Source organism: Carassius auratus, unplaced genomic scaffold, assembly GCF_003368295.1.
Source record: "Carassius auratus strain Wakin unplaced genomic scaffold, ASM336829v1 scaf_tig00002013, whole genome shotgun sequence".
Classification (NCBI taxonomy): domain Eukaryota; kingdom Metazoa; phylum Chordata; class Actinopteri; order Cypriniformes; family Cyprinidae; genus Carassius; species Carassius auratus.
Window position 1 is genome coordinate 109,437 of NW_020523420.1, and position 22,410 is coordinate 131,846.

Genomic DNA, 22,410 nt, shown 5'->3' on the forward strand with positions numbered 1-22,410 from the left:
GACGCAGCGGCTAAGGCTGTGGCATCTCAGCAGACAAAATCATCAGAGTGTACTTTGTTATCTGAAAATAACCCTGACATTTCTTCATCTTTACAGGGCATGCAGACATTTGCGACAGGACAGGAGAGAGAGAAATGGAAACAGTGTTGCTGTAAGGTGGTGAATGGAGTATGGATGAAGCAGAGATGGCAAGCCTTGATTACCAAAACACTTCTTTACTCACTATGCTAAGTCGATGCATGGGAAAGACCACGCATTGAAAGGGGGAATGATTATGCGAATGAAAGAATTGTGGTTTACAAAGGGGTTCACAATTTATGCAGAACATTTTTGCAAAAGATGTGTCATTTGTAATACACATAATGTGGCAAGAGGCATAAAAATGCCTCAGGTATCCCAGACAGCACCGATGAGGCCCTTCGAATATTTACAGATGGATTTCATTGATCTGTCCCCATGTGAAGGGAAGAAAAATTGTTTGGTATTTGTGGACATGTGGTCCAAATGGGTAGAGGTCTTCCCAATGTCCAAACAGGACGCAGCAGCAGTAGTAAAGGCTCTGTTGTCTGAAACCTCGTCAGACGGTGTCCCCTCCAACCTCCTCTCCCCAACCATTCTGCTGAATAACGTTCAGTCACTGGACAACATGCATCTCCTAACTTTTATCCATTCTGCATAATGAGGGAATTTACAGTGTTCATAATCACAGCTGTTAACATACCCTCTCAACCCAAGATAGAACAGTCACTCAACGAAGACAGGCGATAAGGAAAGCGCATATCGTAATGCAGTGTTTATTGTAACAGTAGATTTATCTTCAAAATACTTGCACATCACAATTAGGTTACATGTAGTGGGGGTTAAACTTGAGGCTACTATCGGGTGGGATCTCCGCTGAGAAGTCCTCATCTACATCATCGACCCTCCTTCCGGTGAAAATGGATTCTTCACTGGCACATCACTTGAACATTCCTGTCCTTCCTGTGTCTCTCCCCATCCATGTCACCGCACTCAACGGCCAGGAACTGCCTCACGTCACGCACCATACAGAACCCATCACTCTGGTTACTTCTGGCAACCATCAAGAAACCACATCCTTTTTTCTCATGGACTCCCCTGTTGCTCCCATTGTATTAGGTCACCCATGGTTGTCCAAACATAATCCACGAGTGGAATGGGGTTCTAACAATGTCACATTGTGGATTGAAAGATGTCATGAGTCTTGTCTGGTTTCTGCTTGTCCTGTTGTCCCTGTTTCTGTCTTTCAGAAGGAGACCATGGTTTTGCCAAACGTCCCCGTTGAGTATCTGGACCTGATGGAAGTGTTCAGTAAGTCCCGTGCTGCTTCTCTCCCTCCGCATCGTCCCTACGACTGTGCCATAGACTTAGTGTCAGGTAAGTCTCCGCCTAAGGGCAAGTTATCTATCTCTTTCTATAGAGGGAGGCCATGGAGAAATACATTTCTGATTCCTTAGCCTCTGGGTTCATCCGTCCTTCCTCTTCTCCAGCGGGGGCGGGGTTCTTTTTTGTGGGTAAGAAGGATGGTTCTCTGCGACCTTGCATTGATTACCGAGAGCTGAACAACATTACTATTAAGAATACTTATCCTTTACCACTCATGTCTTCAGCTTTCAAGAGGTTGCAGGGAGCATCCATATTCACAAAATTGGATTTACGTAACGCTTATCATTTGGTCCGCATCAGGAAGGGGGATGAATGGAAAACCGCCTTCAATACCCCTAGAGGGCACTTTGAGTACATGGTGATGCCGTTCGGGCTCTCCAACTCGCCTGGGGTTTTCCAAGCACTCGTGAATGACGTGTTGAGAGATATGGTAGATCAGTTTATATATGTTTACCTGGATGACATACTGATTTTTTCTTCATCTCTCCAGGAACACGTTCAACACGTCAGACGAGTGCTCCAGAGGTTACTTGAGAATGGGCTTTTTGTCAAGGCGGAGAAATGCGTATTCCATGCACAGTCTGTTCCCTTCCTAGGGTATATCATTTCGTCCGAGGGAATACGTATGGACCCTGACAAAGTTAAGGCTGTGATAGATTGGCCATCTCCAGATTCCCGTAAGGCCCTACAGCAGTTTCTGGGGTTCGCCAATTTCTATCGACGTTTCATTCGTAATTTCAGCCAACTAGCCACACCTCTGACAGCCTTGACCTCCCCCAGTACTCCGTTCAGGTGGTTGGACGCAGCTGAGGCTGCGTTCAGTAACCTCAAGAACCACTTAGTTTCGGCTCCCATCCTTGTGGCCCCTGATCCCACATGGCAGTTCGTGGTGGAGGTCGACGCATCAGAGGTGGGGGTAGGAGCAGTGTTGTCCCAATGTGCTGCTTCGGACGAAAAGGTACACCCTTGCGTGTTCTTTTCACATCGATTATCTCCTGCTGAACGTAATTATGACATTGGCAATAGAGAGTTGTTAGCGGTCAAATTAGCATTGGAGGAGTGGCGCCACTGGTTAGAGGGTTCAGGGGTTCCCTTTATTGTTTGGACCGATCACAAGAATTTAGAATACATCAGAACTGCCAAAAGACTCAATTCCAGGCAGGCTCGGTGGGCACTTTTTTCGGTCGTTTTGAATTTAAGTAGAACTAATGGTTTGGTTAGACAACGATTCTGGTGGCCACGTATGGCTCGCAATGTCCGCAATTTTGTTTTGGCTTGCTCAGTTTGTGCCAGTGGTAAGTCATCTAACTGACCTCCTGATGGGCTCCTTCAACCGTTGTCTGTCCCTTCGAGACCCTGGTCCCATATCGCTCTAGATTTTGTTACCATCTAATGGCATGACGGTGGTTTTGACCGTAGTGGACCGGTTCTCGAAGGCAGCACATTTCATTCCCTTGCCCAAATTACCGACAGCCAAGGAGACCGTAGTTTTGACAACGGTCAAAGCCTCCTGTCTACGTCGTGGGTGAAAAGGTGTGGCTTTCTACCAGTAACATTTCCCTGCGATCTGTTTCTAATAAATTAGCTCCCAAATTTATCGGCCCGTTTACTATCATCAAGATCATTAGTCCGGTGACAGTCCACCTCAAACTACCTCCTGCGTACAAGAGGATACACCCCGCCTTTCATGTGTCCAAAATTAAACCCGTGTTTTATGCACGTATTAATCCGCCTACTCCGGTTCCCCCGCCGCTGCGTCTCGTAGATGGGGAACCAACATATTTGGTTAATCGTATTCTGGACTTGAGACGGAGGGGACAAGGATTCCAGTATCTGGTGGACTGGGAAGGTTACGGTCCGGAGGAGAGGAGTTGGGTACCTGCTAGGGACATATTGGATCACTCCCTTATTGATGAATACAATCAGCAGGTAGGCCCTTCTGGGAACCCCAGGAGGAGTTCTTAGAGGGGGGGTACTTTCACGGTTGGTAAACCGTGATCTCGGGATGTTTACACTTTGTGTTGAATTCTGTGTGTTCCGTGTCTGCACTGATTAGTTGTGGGCATCTCCGTTAATTGTATCAGCAACAGCTGCCACGTCTTGTGTTTGAGAGATCGTTGTTCTATGTTTGATGTGTTAACCCCCCGTCTGGCTTCAGTGTTGTTTTGCGTTTGGATGTCTGTGTTTCCCCAGAACCTCATCCACTCTTCGCACGTTCACTCAGCCACGGACACTTACCTTTGGCTCTATTCCCCGCAGTTCCTGTGCCACTCTCTCCTGCTGCCTCACGCCGTCTACATCTGGATTACTCACCTTCTCTCCACCACCGTCTGGACTTCTCACCGCTTCACCATCCCCTCGGAGTATCGCTGTCTCATCGTCATTGTTTGTTTATGTACCATCACCATATATTCTCATTAAAACTATTAACTCGCTATTGTTTCCAGACTGTCCTTTCACCAGCCGTCACAATCACTCGATAAATAGGCTATTGGTCACAGACACATAGATTTACTACAAATGTAACCAAGCTGACAGCAACCAGTGTCAGCACATGTTGCTGTCTGAAACTCCCACAGATCATGTTTTCAGGCCATTTTACGTCTTTTTTTATGTAATAACGTGGTTATTTCTACGTGTGAATTAATTACTTTTTAAAATTACACTGCAAAATCCACATTTAGTGTAACACTCCACTTTTTTCCTTCCTCTCTATCATACCGTAACACTGAACAAAATTATAAATGCAACACTTCTGCTCATGAGCTGAAAAATTAGACATTTTCTGTGTACACAAAAGGCCTATTTTTCTCAAATATAATTCACAAATAATAATCTAAATCTGTGTTAGTGAGCACTTCTCCTTTGCAGAGATAATCGATCCACCTAACAGGAGTGGCATATTAAGATGCTGATTAGACAGCATGATTATTGCACAGGTGTGCCTTAGGCAGTTTTACTGTATTAGGGGGTCCAAAAACTAGTCAGTATCTGGTGTGACAACCATTTGCCTCACGCAGTGCAACACATCTCCTTCACACAGAGTTGATCAGGTTGTTGATTGTGGCCTGTGTAATGTTGGTCCACTCCTCTTCAATGGCTGTGTAAAGTTGCTGGATATTGTTAGGAACTGGAACACGTTGTCATATACACCAATCCAGAGCATTCCAAACATGCTCAATGGGTGATATGTCCGGTGAGTATACTGGCCATGCTAGAACTGGGATCTTTTCAGCTTCCAGGAATTGTGTACAGATCTTTGGGGCCATGAATTATCATTTCACCATTCATTTGATATGCCTTGATATTGCACCTTGATATACCACACCTGTGAGGTGGATTGATTATCTCAGCAAAGGAGAATTGCTCACTAACACAGATTTAGACAGATTTGTGAACAGTTTTTGAGAGAAATAGGCCTTTTGTGTACATAGATAAAGTCTTAGACCTTTGAGATCAGCTCATGAAAAACGGGCGCAAGAGCAAAATTGTTGCATTTATAACTTGTTCAATGTAGTTGTGATGTGAACTATGATATAAGGTGTGGTCTCCAAAAATCACAAATTAGTGTTTCTTTTCCGAAATAATCATTGTATTTGAATGAATCTCTGTAGTGTATGATTGAACAACTCACTCATAAATAGACTTATTTCGTAAATGAATCAATTCTTCTGAATGAACTGCTTGAGAAAATGATTCAGGTTAAAATGGCAGAACATAATCCATCTTTGTTCATGTAATATGATATTGTTCATTGTAATATGAATGTCAAAAATAGGAGACAGGCCTATCAAACACGCGATAAGTGAGAACAAGGGGAACAGTGTAATACAAACCCAAAATATACATGAAAACTGATATTTTTGAGAACTATCCCACCACTGAAAGCAGAACATTAGTGAGGAAGTTTTCAACTTACATGACAAAAAAGTGGTTTTTAATGAGGAAGTTCTACAATTATTGTAACAAAAGTGTTTTCATGTATAATTTACTGTATATATTGTACCACTTTTGTATAAACTTGATGCTTTGTTTTAAAATGATACCTTAGTAATAATTTTTTGTTGTTGTTGTTGTGAAATTCTTATACATGAAATGTGATTTTATAAAGTAACCTTTATTACAAATTCAATTTCACTATAATCTTCCTTAAGCAACTAAACCTTAATTATTGAGATTTTCAAATTCATTGTTGATTGGAGATTGAATGCAGCTCTCTCCAGCCATTATCAGTGCAGATCAAAATCGTACGGAAGATTCTGTAACTACAGTCCCATAAATGAAAAAATCAGAAAAAAATTACTTGTTTTCTGTGCTTACACTGATTTTGCTTGTTCCCAAACTAAAACAATTACAATCCAGCTTCTCTTCACTAGAAGACAACTGCATGGTATATTTTATTATTCAATATGTTGAATATCGAATTATATCAGTTATAACAGACAAAGGTTTGAACAAATCTACATATTAAAGTCATATAAACCCTTAAGGAAGTATGGTAATGTGGTGAGTAAAACACGTGACACCATATTTAAGCTTCTTCTTTGTCTAGATTTCAGCTTTTCTCACTCTGGATTCAGCGTGATTCATTAATTCAACATCAGGTGCATTTTATAAACATTACTGAAGGAGGAACATGTCCTTTTTGTTTCTTTAATGAAATTATGTTGATTTTTGTCTACAAAACTAATTTTAAGAACTTTAGCAATAGTCTTTGAAATCAAAATGTTTTTAAGATGATGAGAAACAAAATCTTTCATGTGTCTTAAGACTTTTTGATTCAGTTTTTGTTTTGAATTCAGAGCAATGCTCATTTAAAAAATGTATTAATGCAACACACCTTGTTTCACAGATTACAGAGGTTCATTAAAGGACAAGAATAATGGGAGGTAAGAAATAATGGCATGAAATAACTCTAAGTGTCTGTTTTGCACTGTAAATTACATGAACTCATTTTTAAAGTCAGTTTAACGTAATTTAAGTAAAAATTTATTTTATAAATTAATTTTAAGTTGATGGGAATTAAATATTTAAGGCAGCAACTTATTTTCTAACTGTTTCATAACAAAACACTTGTTTTTTCTTCCAAAAGGTAAAGAATCTAGACCTGAGAGAAGGATTGTCCTTTTTGGGAAGACAGGAGTTGGCAAGAGTAGCGCCGGGAATACAATCCTTAAAAAACGAATATTCAAGAGTAAAGCTTCACCTACATCGATGACTGCAGACTGTGTGAGTGGAAATGGATTGGTTTTTGGAAGAAAAATCACTGTTATTGACACACCTGGGATTTTTGACACAGTTGTTTCCGAGGATGCCATCAGAGCTGAAATCATTAAATCCATCACTGAAATGGGCCCAAGTCCTGACATGATAGTAATGATTCTAAAGGTTTCAAGGTACACCAAACAAGAAATGGAGATTGTGGATATTATGAATTCATATTTTGAGCAGCATGGTGATATCCTTAAACACATATCAGTTTTATTTACTCACGGTGAAGATCTAGAAGGTCGAACCATTGAGGAATTTGTGAAGGAGAGTCCAAAACTACAGCAGCTTGTTGAAAACTGTGGAGGTCGCTGTTATGTTATTGACAACAAACACTGGAGTGAATGCTGCTGGGGTTATAGGAGCAACAGAGTTCAGGTGAAAAAGCTGTTGAGGACCTTCGAGAAGAATCTGAAAGGAAGAGAGAAAGGCTGCTTTAACAATGAGCTGCTTCAGATGGTGGAGGAAGAAATCCAAGAAGAGATTGAAAATATAGAGGACAATTTGCATACAGAAGAGAAAAAAGGAAAAGCTAAAGATAACGTTTATAAAAAACTTCTCATTAGGCTTGCCGGAGTGACCACAGGGACACTGGTCGGTGCTTTCCTGGGCATCGGCATTGCAGTGGGAACTGTTGTGGCTTTACTCAAAGCAACAAAGTTTGCTTCAGCGGTGAAAGCCATTGGGGTTGAAGTGGCTGCGGGTGCTGGCATTGGAGCAGCAATGGGTTCAGGAATCACTGCCGGTGTTCTCGGAGCTGCGGCTCTCTCAGGATGTGTTGGAGGAGCAATTACTGGATATCAAGCGTCAGTAGAATCTGACTCTGTGGGAGATGCTATATTAAAAGCAGCAAGAGCAAGCTGCGAGACAGCAAATGCTATTGTTGGAATGGCAGAACTCCCATTATTTTTAAACGCAATAGATAACATTTGTGAATAAAAGGCTAAAATTTATTGAAGAATAATATTTCATGAAACTTTTCATTTGAGTTAATTTTACTACATTCATCATCATTTAACTCAAATGATCTTAAAAATGTAGTTCTGCACAAAATAATAAAATTCTGTCATTAATTACTCAACCTTGTGTCATTCAATTCTAGTAAGACCTTAGTTAATCTTTGGAACATAAATTAAGATCTTTAGTTCAGTTATGTAACTCCAATGGTTTAACCTTCATTTTATGAAGTGATGCAAGTGCTTTATTTGTTATATATATATATATATATATATATATATATATATATATATATATATATATATATATATATATATATACAGTATTGTTCAAAATAATAGCAGTACAATGTGACTAACCAGAATAATCAAGGTTTTTCGTATTTTTTTTTATTGCTACGTGGCAAACAAGTTACCAGTAGGTTCAGTAGATTCTCTGAAAACAAATGAGACCCAGCATTCATGATATGCACGCTCTTAAGGCTGTGCAATTGGGCAATTAGTTGAATTAGTTGAAAGGGGTGTGTTCAAAAAAATAGCAGTGTGGCATTCAATCACTGAGGTCATCAATTTTGTGAAGAAACAGGTGTGAATCAGGTGGCCCCTATTTAAGGATGAAGCCAACACTTGTTGAACATGCATTTGAAAGCTGAGGAAAATGGGTCGTTCAAGACATTGTTCAGAAGAACAGCGTACTTTGATTAAAAAGTTGATTAGAGAGCGGAAAACCTATAAAGAGGTGCAAAAAATGATAGGCTGTTCAGCTAAAATGATCTCCAATGCCTTAAAATGGAGGAACATTTTGTGGACTGATGAGAGTAAAATTGTTCTTTTTGGGTCCAAGGGCCACAGGCAGTTTGTGAGACGACCCCCAAACTCTGAATTCAAGCCACAGTACACAGTGAAGACAGTGAAGCATGGAGGTGCAAGCATCATGATATGGGCATGTTTCTCCTACTATGGTGTTGGGCCTATTTATCGCATACCAGGGATCATGGATCAGTTTGCATATGTTAAAATACTTGAAGAGATCATGTTGACCTATGCTGAAGAGGACATGCCCTTGAAATGGTTGTTTCAACAAGACAATGACCCAAAACACACTAGTAAACGGGCAAAGTCTTGGTTCCAAACCAACAAAATTAATGTTATGGAGTGGCCAGCCCAATCTCCAGACCTTAATCCAATTGAGAACTTGTGGGGTGATATCAAAAATGCTGTTTCTGAAGCAAAACCAAGAAATGTGAATGAATTGTGGAATGTTGTTAAAGAATCATGGAGTGGAATAACAGCTGAGAGGTGCCACAAGTTGGTTGACGCCATGCCACACAGATGTCAAGCAGTTTTAAAAAACCGTGGTCATACAACTAAATATTAGTTTAGTGATTCACAGGATTGCTAAATCCCAGAAAAAAAAATGTTTGTACAAAATAGTTTTGAGTTTGTACAGTCAAAGGTAGACACTGCTATTTTTTTGAACACACCCCTTTCAACTAATTGCCCAATTGCACAGCCTTAAGAGCGTGCATATCATGAATGCTGGGTCTTTCGTTTGTTTTCTGACAATCTACTGAACCTACTGGTAACTTGTTTGCCACGTAGCAATAAAAAATATACTAAAAACCTTGATTATTCTGGTTAGTCACATTGTACTGCTATTATATAATCAGGGGCGGATTTAGTGATTTGGGAATCTCAGGGAAAGTACAGGAGTGAATTTAATTAAATACACATTTTTAATTTTTATTTTATTTACTTATTTTTAAGAAATTCTGTGTTGTGTATTGAAATTTTTCTGTTGAAGAAAAGAAAATGAATCTTTCATTCCCAATGAAAATTAAACAAACCCTTTAATTTTTGTACATTCAAAGTGCTGCACAATGTCATGAAAATTGCCAACATTTTTATCAATAAATCAAATGCAATTCAGTACACTTTAATCATTTCGCTACCACCGTGTCCTCAGCGGTCTATGGAGACTCCTTTGTTCATTGGTGCATCCAAACACATGACACTTTTCATGGCTCTTTGGTGGTGACATTGTATCTACAGCAGCTACAGCAAGAAAGCAGGACTGCAGCTTCTCACTCAGGGCTGTGTAGGGCAGAGAGTGTCGCAAATGGGAGGGACTTTCACCGAATATGTCATCATAGTTGTGAGAAACCTGGAACTGCTCATGTGGAGAGACAGTTTATGAATTATTGGGATTATAAAACAATGAGTGGGTGGATTTTTACCATCATAGGCTGGCTGTTTTCACACACTGCAGCCACACAAAGTTCAAACACCTTATAAAAGTAATTTTTGCATTCTATGGCACTTTTGATGTCATGGTTAAGACATTGTCACGTACTAAAATAAACATTTTACAAATAGATTAATGCATTTTTTATATAATATATAGAGTTCTTTAATAATTTACAACTTTAATTTGTTGTCTTGTACAAAACAGGAGCAGCGTCCATGAACTGCAACTATTTCATTGTGTTCTTGTCAGGTCTGTGCTTAAACAGAGGCAGATAGTTAAAGAGACAATTCACCTAAAATGAAAACTCATATACATTATACACCCACTGTCTCATTCCAAACCTGTAATGTGGACTGTGGACTGATATTTCATGAGAGATACATTTGTGGGCTGTGAGTAGAGCTGTCAAGCTCCAAAAAGGACAAATAGTATAACTTTTTTCTTTTACATTTCAAAGTCTTCTGAGGTAATTTCAGAAGTGAGAGGAACAGAATGTCCAGTCTAATTCTATTCTATTCTATTCTGAGGTAAATGGTTCAGGTAAAAAATGAAGTTATTCAAACTACATATTGCAAACTGAATTGACAAGCATATCGTTGTAAGAATGTATTATACCAGTAGAACAATAACATGCATGTCTGAATATCTAAAGGCAAAACTTAATAAAAGCAATTCAGTCCAAATTTTATATTCTCAGGAACTCTATGGATTATCATCCTTTTTTAGGGTTAAATATTTGTAAAACCATGGTGTTAAAATTTATTTGATTTATGTCTTCCTTTATTGAACACAGTTTTCCAGTTTTCCACAGTCCATTTTAAACGAGTCTTGGCCCAGAGAAAACACCTGTGCTTCTGGATCATGTTTAGATATGGCTTCTTTTTCTACCTATAGAGTTTTAGCGGGAAACGGCAAATGGCATGGTGGATTGTGTTCACCGACAATGTTATCTGGAAGTATTCCTGAGCCCATTTTGTGATTTCCATTACAGTAGCATTCCTGTATGTGATGCAGTGCCGTCTAAGGGCCTGAAGATCATGGGCATCCAGTATGGTTTTCCGGCCTTGACCCTTACGCACAGAGATTGTTCCAGATTCTCTGAATCTTTGGATGATATTATATGCACTGTAGATGATGATAACTTCAAACTCTTTCCAATTCTTCTCTGAGAAACTCCTTTCAGATATTGCTCCACTATTTTTTGCATCAGCATTGGGGGAATTGGTGATCCTCTGCCCATCTTGACTTCTGAGAGACACTGCCACTCTGAGAGGCTCTTTTTATACCCAATCATGTTGCCAACTGACCTAATTAGTTGCAAGTTGGTCCTCCATCTGTTACTTATATGTACATTTAATTTTTCTGGCCTCTTATTCCTACCTGTCCCAACTTTTTTGGAATGTGTAGCTCTCATGAAATCCCAAATGAGCCAATATTTGGCATGACATTTCAAAATGTCTCACTTTCAACATTTGATATGTTATCTATTCTATTGTGAATAAAAATATAAAAAAGTTTATGAGATTTGTAAATTATTCTATTCCTTTTTTACTCACAATTTGTACAGTGTCCCAGTTTTTTTGGAATTGTGTTTGTATATGAAGTGGCAATTAATTTTAAGCATTGCATTTAAATTTAATTAAATATAGATACATACAAATAATAAAAAATAAATATTTAAATTCAGTTGATTCCTTTGCATATAGACATCTACTTTCTTTCTGCTGCCTTCTCACACTTTTGCCGTAGCAGTAGTGTTTGTTCTTTTTAAATGAATTTAAAGTTATTATAAATAATGACATCTCTAAATCTTCAATAGAAAAGTGAATTGTTGACAACGTCATATGTCAAGTTATTCGAAAAATAAGAAATAAGTCAGTGGAAATAGCGTGATCACAAAATGAACATGATAAAAGCGATAGTTTGTTTGCATGCTTTGTTAAATATTTAACTCCAAAACATGTATGTTTTACTATAATACGGTGATGAATTAATAATGAATTAATTTATCAGGATTGAGAATTAGTCACAGAAATAAAGCATTATGAACATAGTCTACTATTCAGTGGAGTCTGTCAAGTCACATTAGCCTATATACATTTTGAAAGAATGATAATCTATATTTTTATAAAAGTGTAGCGGTGTTTTCTGCGTTGTGTTTAAACGAAAGACAGACTACGAAAATTCTTGCAAGCAGATCCTCGTTTATTCTGTATTACACAAATGGAAATATGAGGACTCGTGCAGCACATGAACCAGCGTGCGGCAGAAAAGAGAAAATTACAGATATTAAAAATAAACTTCAGTAAAGAAAAATAATCAACAAAACATGTGAGTGCGCATTACAGAGGGGCTTTAGATCACAATCATACAGATATTGTGTCAATTTATTGTAAAGAGGAAAACCCCTTGAGATGTAACATCTCGTTTTTCGAGGGGACCTCAAAAAACAAAACATACTTCACATACATACATAGCCTACATGCTAACAAAACAAAGACAAAAGCTCTCCATCACATCAAAACCACCCATTTCATCTCCAATTCAACCTGCAAAACAGTTGCAACTGGTATCCAAATGATTAAGAAGAGACATATTAAACTGGTAAAAGGAGTAAATTGATCTAAAAGACCTAGGTAAAGCATTCCAATCAGAAGGGGCTTTAAATTTAAATGCTCTCCTCCCACTTTCCTTGGATATCTTTGGTACAGAAAAGAAAAGATGGTCCGTGTCTCTTAGGTTATAAGATGTTTGGTATGGAATCAAATATTGTTTCAAATAAGATGGATAGTTTGAAAAAATGCATTTGTAAACAAACTGCAACCAGTGAAACTGCCGTCTAGAGTTTAGTGAAAGAAGATTCAATGACTGATACATTTGGCAGTGATGTGTTCTAAATGGACACCTCAAAACAAATCTGCAGATACTATTATAAATCACATTCAAAGGTTTATGATTGATATCAGCTGTGTTCTGATAAACAACATCCGCATAATCAATTATGGGCAATGATAGTTGAGTAATAATTTTTAATCTAACCTGTTTTGTATGGAAGCATATGGGTAGCATTATTCAATTTGGGATGTAATATGCAAAATGACAATGCAATATGTAAAATGGCAATGCATTTCTGTATTTACATTTACATTTTCCAATACATTTGTGCAACGTTTGGTGCAAAATGAAAATGAAAATTAAATTACATAATTTTAATTTGCCATTTACTACACCAGTTTTAAAATGTAAAATTAATATTAATTTTAACGCTTTATAAGTTGCAAAATTAAAATGAAAAAGTATTACAGAAATGATTAGATATGTCTAACATGTTAAAGCAAAAACTGTGGCAAAATGATCATTTAAATGCTATTTTTCTTAATTGCATTAACACTCACAGTCAAGACACTTACGATTGCATTTTCATTCGGTGTCCCGCAATGAATGTAGCAAAACTCAATGTGCACATTGAAAATGCATTCCGAGCCGATCACGTGTCCCCGCCCTCGCGCCACGTCAATCATTGTGTGCACAAGGCGGGGCTTACAGAAGGTCAGAGACTTAAGTCTCAAGAAGAGGATTCAATCAAGTGAGACAACATGGACAAGGCAGTTGGTCCGTGTATGTTTTGATCATTTCGGTTTATGGCTTCAATATTTCGTTCGGACTTGTGGGCGGAGCTGAAACGCTTCTTTCATCTGATTGGCCGAATCGGATCGGTTGTCATCTGACAGCCTTCAGCTGAAATGTCTGAAACTACACTCACTGTTAATTAGCATAATATTTGAATCAGATGTAGCTGGGCACATATTTCGTGCTGCTGAGACCTGCAAATTATTTCTAGGTTGTAGTAGTGTATGAATATTGTCCCACTGATAAAAACAGTGCAAATAGTTCTGTCCCTTTGGATAACAGTAAAGTGGAAATAAATATAGTTAAATTTATGAAATAAAATTAAATAGGATTTTTTGGGAAGGTAAGTCTGGCCAGTTATACAAGCAACACGAGTCGGACGAGTCTAAAGATATGAGCTGAATTGGGTGAAACATTAAAGTTCTAGTCTGTGTCAATTACTCTCATAATAAATAATAATAATAATGTTAACTGTATTTTTCGGTATAAGTTGCATCAGTCCAAAAATACGTCATGACGAGGAAAAAAACATATATAAGTCGCACTGGACTATATGTCACATTTATTCAAGACCAAGAGAAAACATTACCATCTACAGCCGCGAGATGGCGCTCTGGGGTAGGCTACAGGAGCACTGAGCAGCATAGAGCTAATTTTACTATTTTTATTTAGAAATTTAACTATATTAATTTTTACAATTATTTATTAATGTCTCTCTCACACACACACACACACACACACACACACACACACACACACACACACATAGCCTACCTAGTGCCTTATGACTTAAAAGATGAGAGTGGTAAATGTTACAGACATGGAACTGTTCAGTCTATTATTGATTTTAATTTCCACTTCACTGTTATCCAAAGGGACAGAACTATTTGCACTGTATTTATCAGTGGGACAATATTCATACAATACTACAACCTAGAAATAATTTGCAGGTCTCATCAGCACGAATTATGTGCCCAGCTACATCTGATTCAAATATTATGCTAATTAACAGTGAGCGGTGGTTTCAGACATTACAGTGCTTCACTCGCACTGACTCTTATTTTGCATGAAAGAATGACAAGACCGAGCTGAAGGCTGTCAGATGAAAACCGATCCGATTCGACCAATCAGATGAAAGCAGCGTTTCAGCTCCGCCCACAAGTCCGAATTAAATATTGAAGCCATAAACCGAAATGATCAAAACATACACGGACCAACTGCCTTGTCCATTTTGTCTCACTTGATTGAATCCTCTTCTTGAGACTTGAGTCTCTGACCTTCTGTAAGCCCCGCCTTGTTCACACAATGATTGACGTGGCGCGAGGGCGGGGACACGTGATCGGCTCGGAATGCATTTTCAATGTGCACATTGAGTTTTGCTACATTCATTGCGGGACACCGAATGAAAATGCAATCGTAAGTGTCTTGACTGTGAGTGTTAATGCAATTAAGAAAAATAGCATTTAAATGATCATTTTGCCACAGTTTTTGCTTTAACATGTTAGACATATCTAATCATTTCTGTAATACATTTTCATTTTAATTTTGCAACTTATAAAGCGTTAAAATTAATATTCATTTTACATATTAAAACTGGTGTAGTAAATGGCAAATGAAAATTATGTAATTTTTCTTAAATTACAATTTATGTTTTTTACAATAGAATCTATATGAGTTCTAAAGGTAAGTCGGGAGTCGAGCCAAAGGCCTAGATATTTAAACTCCTCAACATTCTTTAGAGGTGTACCATCCACAAATTTAACATGAAGAGAATTATTTTGCTTATGTAGCGCAGTTCTAGTTGCAAAAAGCATATTATAAGACTTGTTTATATTCAGCAGAAGTAAATTAGAAGAAAACCATGTTTGAATAAGATTAAAATCAAATTGAAGGGAGGTTTGAATCTTAGATATATCGTAGCTGGATGTATACATAACTGTGTCATCTGCATATAGATGAATCTGACATTCTGAGCATAATTGTGGAAGATCATTTATGAAAAATGGAAAATAAAAGAGGCCCTAGGGAAGAACCTTGAGGGACACCTGTTTCAATTATTCTAGTCTGGGAGAGAACATCATTAAAAGACACACTTTGACATCTGTAATGCAGATATGAATTAAACCCGAGAACAGCTGATTTTTGTCGAGTTTGTCGAGAAGAATATGATGATTGACCATGTCAAATGCCTTAGTGAGGTCAATAAAGATTGCACCAGTAGACCTGTTATTATCATGTGCCGAAAAAATATAATTGGTAAATAATGTAAGGGCTGTTGTTGTTGAGTGATGAGGTCTAAATCCAGATTGATTTGGAGTTAGGAGGGAAAAGTCATTAATATACTTTTACAATTGCCTAAAAATCAGCTTTTCAAATATCTTAGCTACATTACTGATTATGGAAATTGGCCTATAATTATTGACTTCAAGTGAATCACCCCCTTTGTGTAATGGTATTACCTTGGCAAATTTCCACATTAATGGAATTACACAGGTGGAAAGTGATAAATTAAATAAGTCACATAGTGGAACTGCTAGTACATGAGAATAAAGTTTAATAAACTTCATGTCCAGACCACCAGGACCAGCACCATTAGAAGATTTTATTTCTGAGATAGCCTGTAGGACTTCAGAGGGATAAATTGTTGAAAATGAGAAAGAGATATTGTTCACAATATTTGTTGTGGTAGAATAAGAGAGGTCAGATAATTGTGAACTACCAATAGAAGCAAAGTGTTGATTGAGGGCATTAGCCATTAAAATAGGGTCAGTGATAATGTTATTATTCACTCTAAGTTTAGAAGGAGGACTTTTCTTGGTTTTGTTAATTAAAGAGTTAAGTCTCTTCCAAAATTGCTTAGGGTTTTTGATGTCATCTGATGAAGAGTGCTTATAGTAATTTGATTTTGCATTCCTTGTTTTAGTTGTACAAGCACTTCTTAATTTCTTATAATCAGACCAATCAGCAGCTTCCTTTGTCTTGCGGAATCTGACCCAGGCTTTATCACGTTGTTTAAATAAATATATTAAATCACCATCTATCCAAGGTAAATGACTACCCTTGACCTTTGCAGATGTCCAAGGTGCATGTTTATCAATGACTAAAAGTACCTCTGAGAGAATGAAGTTCCAGGCGTCTTCAACATAAGGAATTATTTGATAAAAAGCTGACGTCTGATTTCTTCAAGCGGTCATATTGTCCATGTTTATTATGGTAACATTAATTCTAGGATTCATAGTCTTTTGCATCGCTTATAAATATTTCTGCCTTGCAGGCTGAATATAATCCACATCGGATCAAGTTTTTTCAAACACTCGCTGCTGACTGAAAGTGAGTTGTGAGCTAAACTTATTTTATAAATTCTTTAATACTGGTGTTATAGCTGTTATCTTTCTGAAATGATCCGCAGCACTGAGCTCTCCAGACGCATAGAAACTCCGCCTTTTTTCATAACCCCTCCTCTAGCCCAAGCTGGCCCGCTTTGCCCAAAGGTTTTCGTCAGGCCAAAAAACCTGAGCCATTGGCCCCGAGGAAGCCCTGACAAGGCATGATCAAGCACCGGAAATGACAGTGGAAACGCAACTGGTCCTGGCACACACTCGCACACCCGCATTAGGGCCGACAGTGGAAACGCAACTAGTCCTGGCACACACTCGCACGTCCGTATTAGGCCCGACAGTGGAAACAAAACTGGTCCTGGCACACACCCGCATTAGGCCCGACAGTGGAAACGCAACTGGTCCTCGCACACACTCGCACACCCGCATTAGGCCCGACAGTGGAAACGAAACTGGTCCTGGCACACACTCGCACGCCCGCTTTAGGCCCGGCAGTGGAAGCGCGGCTAGTGTCAACATATTTATCCCTGAAGGTTGCATATCAGTACCTTAAAAGTACGTATTAGTAACTAAAGTGTAATTATGAGTACTTAAAGGTGCAAAGTGTAATATTTACAACGATCCATTTACAGAAATGCAATACAATATACATAACTGTTTTCAGAGGTGTATGAAGAACTATCATGCTATCTTTACCAATGACATCTTTTCCTGTGTCGGCCACAGTAGCTTCTCTAAAGGGAGGGATGAGCGGTGGACTGAACCGTAGGTTGCAATTCGCAACCTCACCGCTAGATGCTGCTAAAATTTACACACTGCACCTTTAAATGTTACATGTACCACACCCGTTTCCATTACACAGAAGTTTCTTTAATTTCTTGTTTGGCTCGTCACTTCACAAAAATAACTGAGAGGTTCTTTAGAGAGCCATGCTGTATATAATAATTATTTTTATACTGCGGTCTTTGACTTCCTATGCTTGTTGTGGCCTAAAGACCTCTCTTATTTGTTTTATTCCAAGAGCAGTGTGAAGCACGACTGCATCATGTTGAAGATCTTCCCGCTTCAGCTCTGTGAGTGGAACTTATGAAAATCTTTTCACATGCATATGTGTTATGAATAAATGGATTTTTGATTGTAAACATTTTAGTTGTTTTAATTGGAATACTCCTTTTTTTTCTCAGATCTACAAGCATGGTGTCAAGTTGCAGAGATTTTAACAGATTAAGGTCAAGGTGTGACCATAAACTGTGGTCTTGATTTAAAGGAGGTGACATGGTTATGATAATTATTACGCTCCTTTTCAAACCCAGCAGCAACATTTTACTTCAATAATATATTCAGACATAAATATTCAGTGCAGCCTAAACACAATCTGTACATAAATAATGTCAGTATTCATGAGTTAGGAGATTATTACTGTACAAACATAGTCAAAACTGCAAAATTCAGCAAATGCAGCAGACTTGTCCAGACCCCATGGATCACACCGATCACTGGTGAGTGATGATTCACCTGTTTCCTCATAAAAATATGTTGCTCAAAAAAGCAATTGCTTACTCTAATATACAAACACACCAGCATTGGTTTATATTTCTATTTTCCTTACAGTCCCAACTCAACCTTCAGAGTGTCAGAATCACACTGTAGTAGTGCAGCCCACAGAGCCGACATAGTGGCAGATGGTTACTGTCATACTTGCTCTGATGAGTGTTGTTCTGGTATTTGGGGTCAAAGGTGAGTTTAAGTTATACCTTATTGGCATTATATCTACTGCAATAGCATTGATTATTTTGTTCTTAATGTGTTGAGATTCTTTTTAATATTTTTTTTTTTCTTAGCATTCTTAGGCCTTTGTAAGTTTTTTGCTGGTTGCAGTAACAAACACCCACAACGATGAAGAAACTGACCTTCTGCAGCTTAACTGATAGATCCTGGATACGCTGAGCTGATGTCTCTTTTGGGAGGTTTCCAAACAACTGGAAAAAAAATTAAATATGTCCCAGTTTCAGCTATAGGGGTCCCTGGGATCAATTTACATAGAACAGAAGCCCAACATACATTTAAGAACATAACTGACAGTTTTCTTGGGTTTACTGAATAATAAATGTTTGCATAGTTAACTGTCACCCCTTCTCGAGTTTTGACCTTTGTTTAAAAAAAAAAGACTTCTTCGTTGCCTTTTTCCCTATCACATTTTAGAAATCATCAGAAATTATATATCGACTGAAAACTTAAAATCTCAAAATTCATCCTTTACAACCCATTTTAAAATCAGACATTTCATTACCATGTAAACGGTACATCAATATCATGCTACAAAATGTTTTCAGTCATGAATTATAAAAATGTAGGTTTGTATCATGCACATTCAAGTCTATCTTCAAAAACCTGAGTGACAGTAAAGGGGTTAACACTCAACAGATGTCTGTTTGTGAACATTTTTGATTTACATAGCATACTTTGTAAAAGATTGTATAAACGTGTTTGTAATGTGTCCGAAGTTACGATATCCCAGCAAAAATAAATTCAGAGCTGCTTTTACAGGAAATTCCTTTGTAATCTGATCACCATGACAACTTTGTGTGTTTGAAATGATAATAAAATGACTTGAATATGGTGCTGCATTTTAGTTTATGTATTACATTTTTTCGTAATGCACATTTTGCACTCAGTAATTAATAAATTAGTTTGGAATAGTTTGTGTCTGTGTTTAAAATCACTGGATTTTAAATCCAGTGATTTCTGTTGTTTATACTGGCCAATTTAGACATAATAATTGTTTCTAATGACTCTTCTAAAGTCTTCTTTCTCCTCTTGTCCAACTTATAAAGTAAATTTAAGTTTTTGATTGTCAGAGACAAATTTAATGTGACCACATCACATCACATCTTTTTACGTCCTTCTTGTGTTTAGTTCCTGTTTAGGCTGCTTTAGTTAATACTGGTCTTGTAGAATCTGGCCATCTAGTGGTCTTAATGACATATCGACCAAACTGCCACTGATTGTTGTTATTATTATTTGAAATAATAGATTTAATGATATATAAATGATATCATTAAATCTGCAACCTATAACCTTTTAAATATGAATATATGGCACCCTGGATTTTTCTTATTTACTTGAACACATCCTTTTGGCAAAACAAATCAAGCTTGTGTGCTTTAAAGTTGTTGTTTTTTTTTTCATTATTCTTTTTCTTTTTTTGCCTTTATTTGTTGTGATAGGATAGTTTAGAGCTGACAGGAAGCAAAGTAGAAGAGAGCCAAGGGGCTGGATTGGGAAGGGTCCTCCAACCAGGGTTCGAACTCAGGATGCCCATGGCACAACCAAGCTGTATGTTGCCACTGAAATGTTTAACGTGAATTTTCAACATGACCTTGAAAAAGCTTGACATTTTCCTCTAGATCATGGTTGTCAAACTCAATTCCCGGAGGGCCGGAGCCATGCATGTTTTTTTTTGTTGTTGTTGTTTTTTTTTTTACCTTGCTCTTACACACATACCATGTAGCTTTCAAATAATCCTGAAGGACTTGATTAGTTTGATAAGGTGTGTTTAATTAGGGTTGAATCTAAACTCCACTAAAATCCAGTGGGATTAAAAATAAGAATATTTAATTAGGGAAAAACACTCCTCATTTGAAATCAAATGGTTGGAGCCTGTGATGTTGTTGCACTTGCAGTGAAGTTCCACCTTCATCCTTTTGTAACGGATATGCAGATCATCGATTCATGTGTTTAATTCAGATTTTCCAAATGAAACTCTTTTTGCACCAAGTGCCTGGCCTGGCGCCAGCCTGGCTGGACTTAAATTATTTACGATGCCCATGCGAGCTTCAAAGAAGAAACGAAAACCCCCAACCCAAATTCCTCCAACACACTGGAGACAAAGGAAACCTTTCGTATAAGTTCCTTACTTTCATTTTATTATTAATATGTATTTTAATTATGTTTATGGATTGCATAAAATGGTTAATCCTTGTTATGTGAAGAGTATAAGTTGCAAGCTCATACTTTAGGAAATGTCTCTCCTCACTTTAACCTTCTCAAAGAGAGCCATGTTTCTGCAACCCCCACTTTTGCAGGTTGTAAAAGTTTACGACCACACAGGACAGGAGAGAAGCCAAATCACTGGCTTCTTTTGAACAATGCATTCTATGGAATGTATTCATTAACTTTCTGTTTTTATGTTTTATAAATGTATTACGTATTCCCTTTTGGTACATTTAGATGTTTCCCAACATCTGCAGTGTTATCATGTGTTAAGCAAATCTTTAAATGTGTAATTCGATCTAAAAATTAGATCTTTGATCATATATATATTATGTTTAGTCTTGTTCTAATCGTCATGCTCTGACAGACCCATTTATCTAGCGCAAAGTAATGAAATATGTATGTAATCTGAATTACAAACTTGCTAGAATAATCCCTGGAATTTGGACAAGCCCTAGATCTCCGGGGGGGGGGGCGTTGTCTCCACAGAGACAAAGGAACTTTTCCCTCCGTTTCAGATCGCGGACTTTCATTGGCTGTTTACGCGAAAAAGGGGCGTGAACCATTTCAAGCCATAAGAACGACCGAACAAGGTCCGCCTCGCTCTTCTTGCTCTTTTTCTCATTCTCCGTTCTCGGACACGCTGCTCTCCATAGGCCGCGCTCATAGCGCAAACCCCCTCAGCACAGGGGCTGAGAGAAAAAGCCATTTCAATGGCTCCTTTGGAAGCTTTCGTTTTCGTTCTTTTCTTTTCTTTACTAAGTTTATTCAACTATTCGCCTCTCCACGCAAGGAAGACGAATTCTGGGACATTGTTTGTTGAACCTTTCAAATAACGCGCGAGGACAGAACAAAGGACCACGTGCTCCACGCTCACGCAAAGATCCAGCGAAGCGTGCACGCGCGTCACATGGCCTCCAGCACACGCACGCTGTTTTCAAAAGGACAAGCGCACAAAGCTTCACAAAAAGACCACGTTCACGCACTGGGCCATGCAAGTATCACTTTTCTATGGAGATTTAAATGCTGCTTTAAAGTGTTTTTATGATCTGATAGTTGTTAGCTTCCAAAAGTTACTGACTATGATTTTCATACCTGAGCTCCTTATGTGATCTCATTCTATTTTCTCTCTCTCTCTCTCTCTCTCTCTCTTTTATTTGGATTCGTTATGTATTGTATAAAGCTTACTGTTTGTATTGTCATACGCATATTTACTCTGTGTGATTTGTAGTTTGATGTATTACTAGTTTAATTATTAAAAACCCATATACTGACGATTGGCTTGGACTCCACCCCACTCACATTACGAGTCACTGAGATGTCTGATCTATAGCTACAAGCTCTAAATTTAGAAACTAAATTTATCATAAGGATAGGATAATATTTTCATGGCCAGAGAATACTTTTCCTTGAATTATAATGCGTGATAACTTTATTGAAAATTGATAGGTCTACAGTGGTTTGCTGGACATACCACGGTTTGATTTGCAGTAATTTACAGTAAGAGATATCACAATAATTGATATGAAGAATGTAATATTGACATATTAATGAGTAAGTTACAGTGCCCTGT

General features: G+C 37.9%; 1 protein-coding gene and 1 long non-coding RNA gene across 3 annotated transcripts; both read left to right on the forward strand.

The window, feature by feature from the left end:
- Positions 1-4,457: 4,457 nt before the first annotated feature.
- LOC113069646 (GTPase IMAP family member 7) lies at positions 4,458-7,714 on the forward strand. Of its 2 annotated transcripts, XM_026242806.1 has the most exons (3): positions 4,458-6,008; positions 6,257-6,293; positions 6,497-7,714. In XM_026242806.1, exons 2-3 carry the CDS (start codon positions 6,287-6,289, stop codon positions 7,609-7,611), a joined length of 1,122 nt encoding a protein of 373 aa, XP_026098591.1. In that variant the 5' UTR covers positions 4,458-6,008; positions 6,257-6,286; the 3' UTR covers positions 7,612-7,714. The 2 variants fall into 2 exon arrangements, with proteins under 2 accessions (XP_026098591.1, XP_026098590.1); XM_026242805.1 differs by having other exon boundaries at positions 4,459-6,293.
- A 10,320-nt stretch (positions 7,715-18,034) lies between these two features.
- On the forward strand, positions 18,035-19,021 carry LOC113069640 (uncharacterized). The gene is made up of 3 exons (XR_003279776.1): positions 18,035-18,343; positions 18,456-18,581; positions 18,686-19,021. It is a non-coding gene; the product is annotated as an uncharacterized LOC113069640 (long non-coding RNA).
- The last annotated feature ends 3,389 nt before the right edge of the window (positions 19,022-22,410 follow it).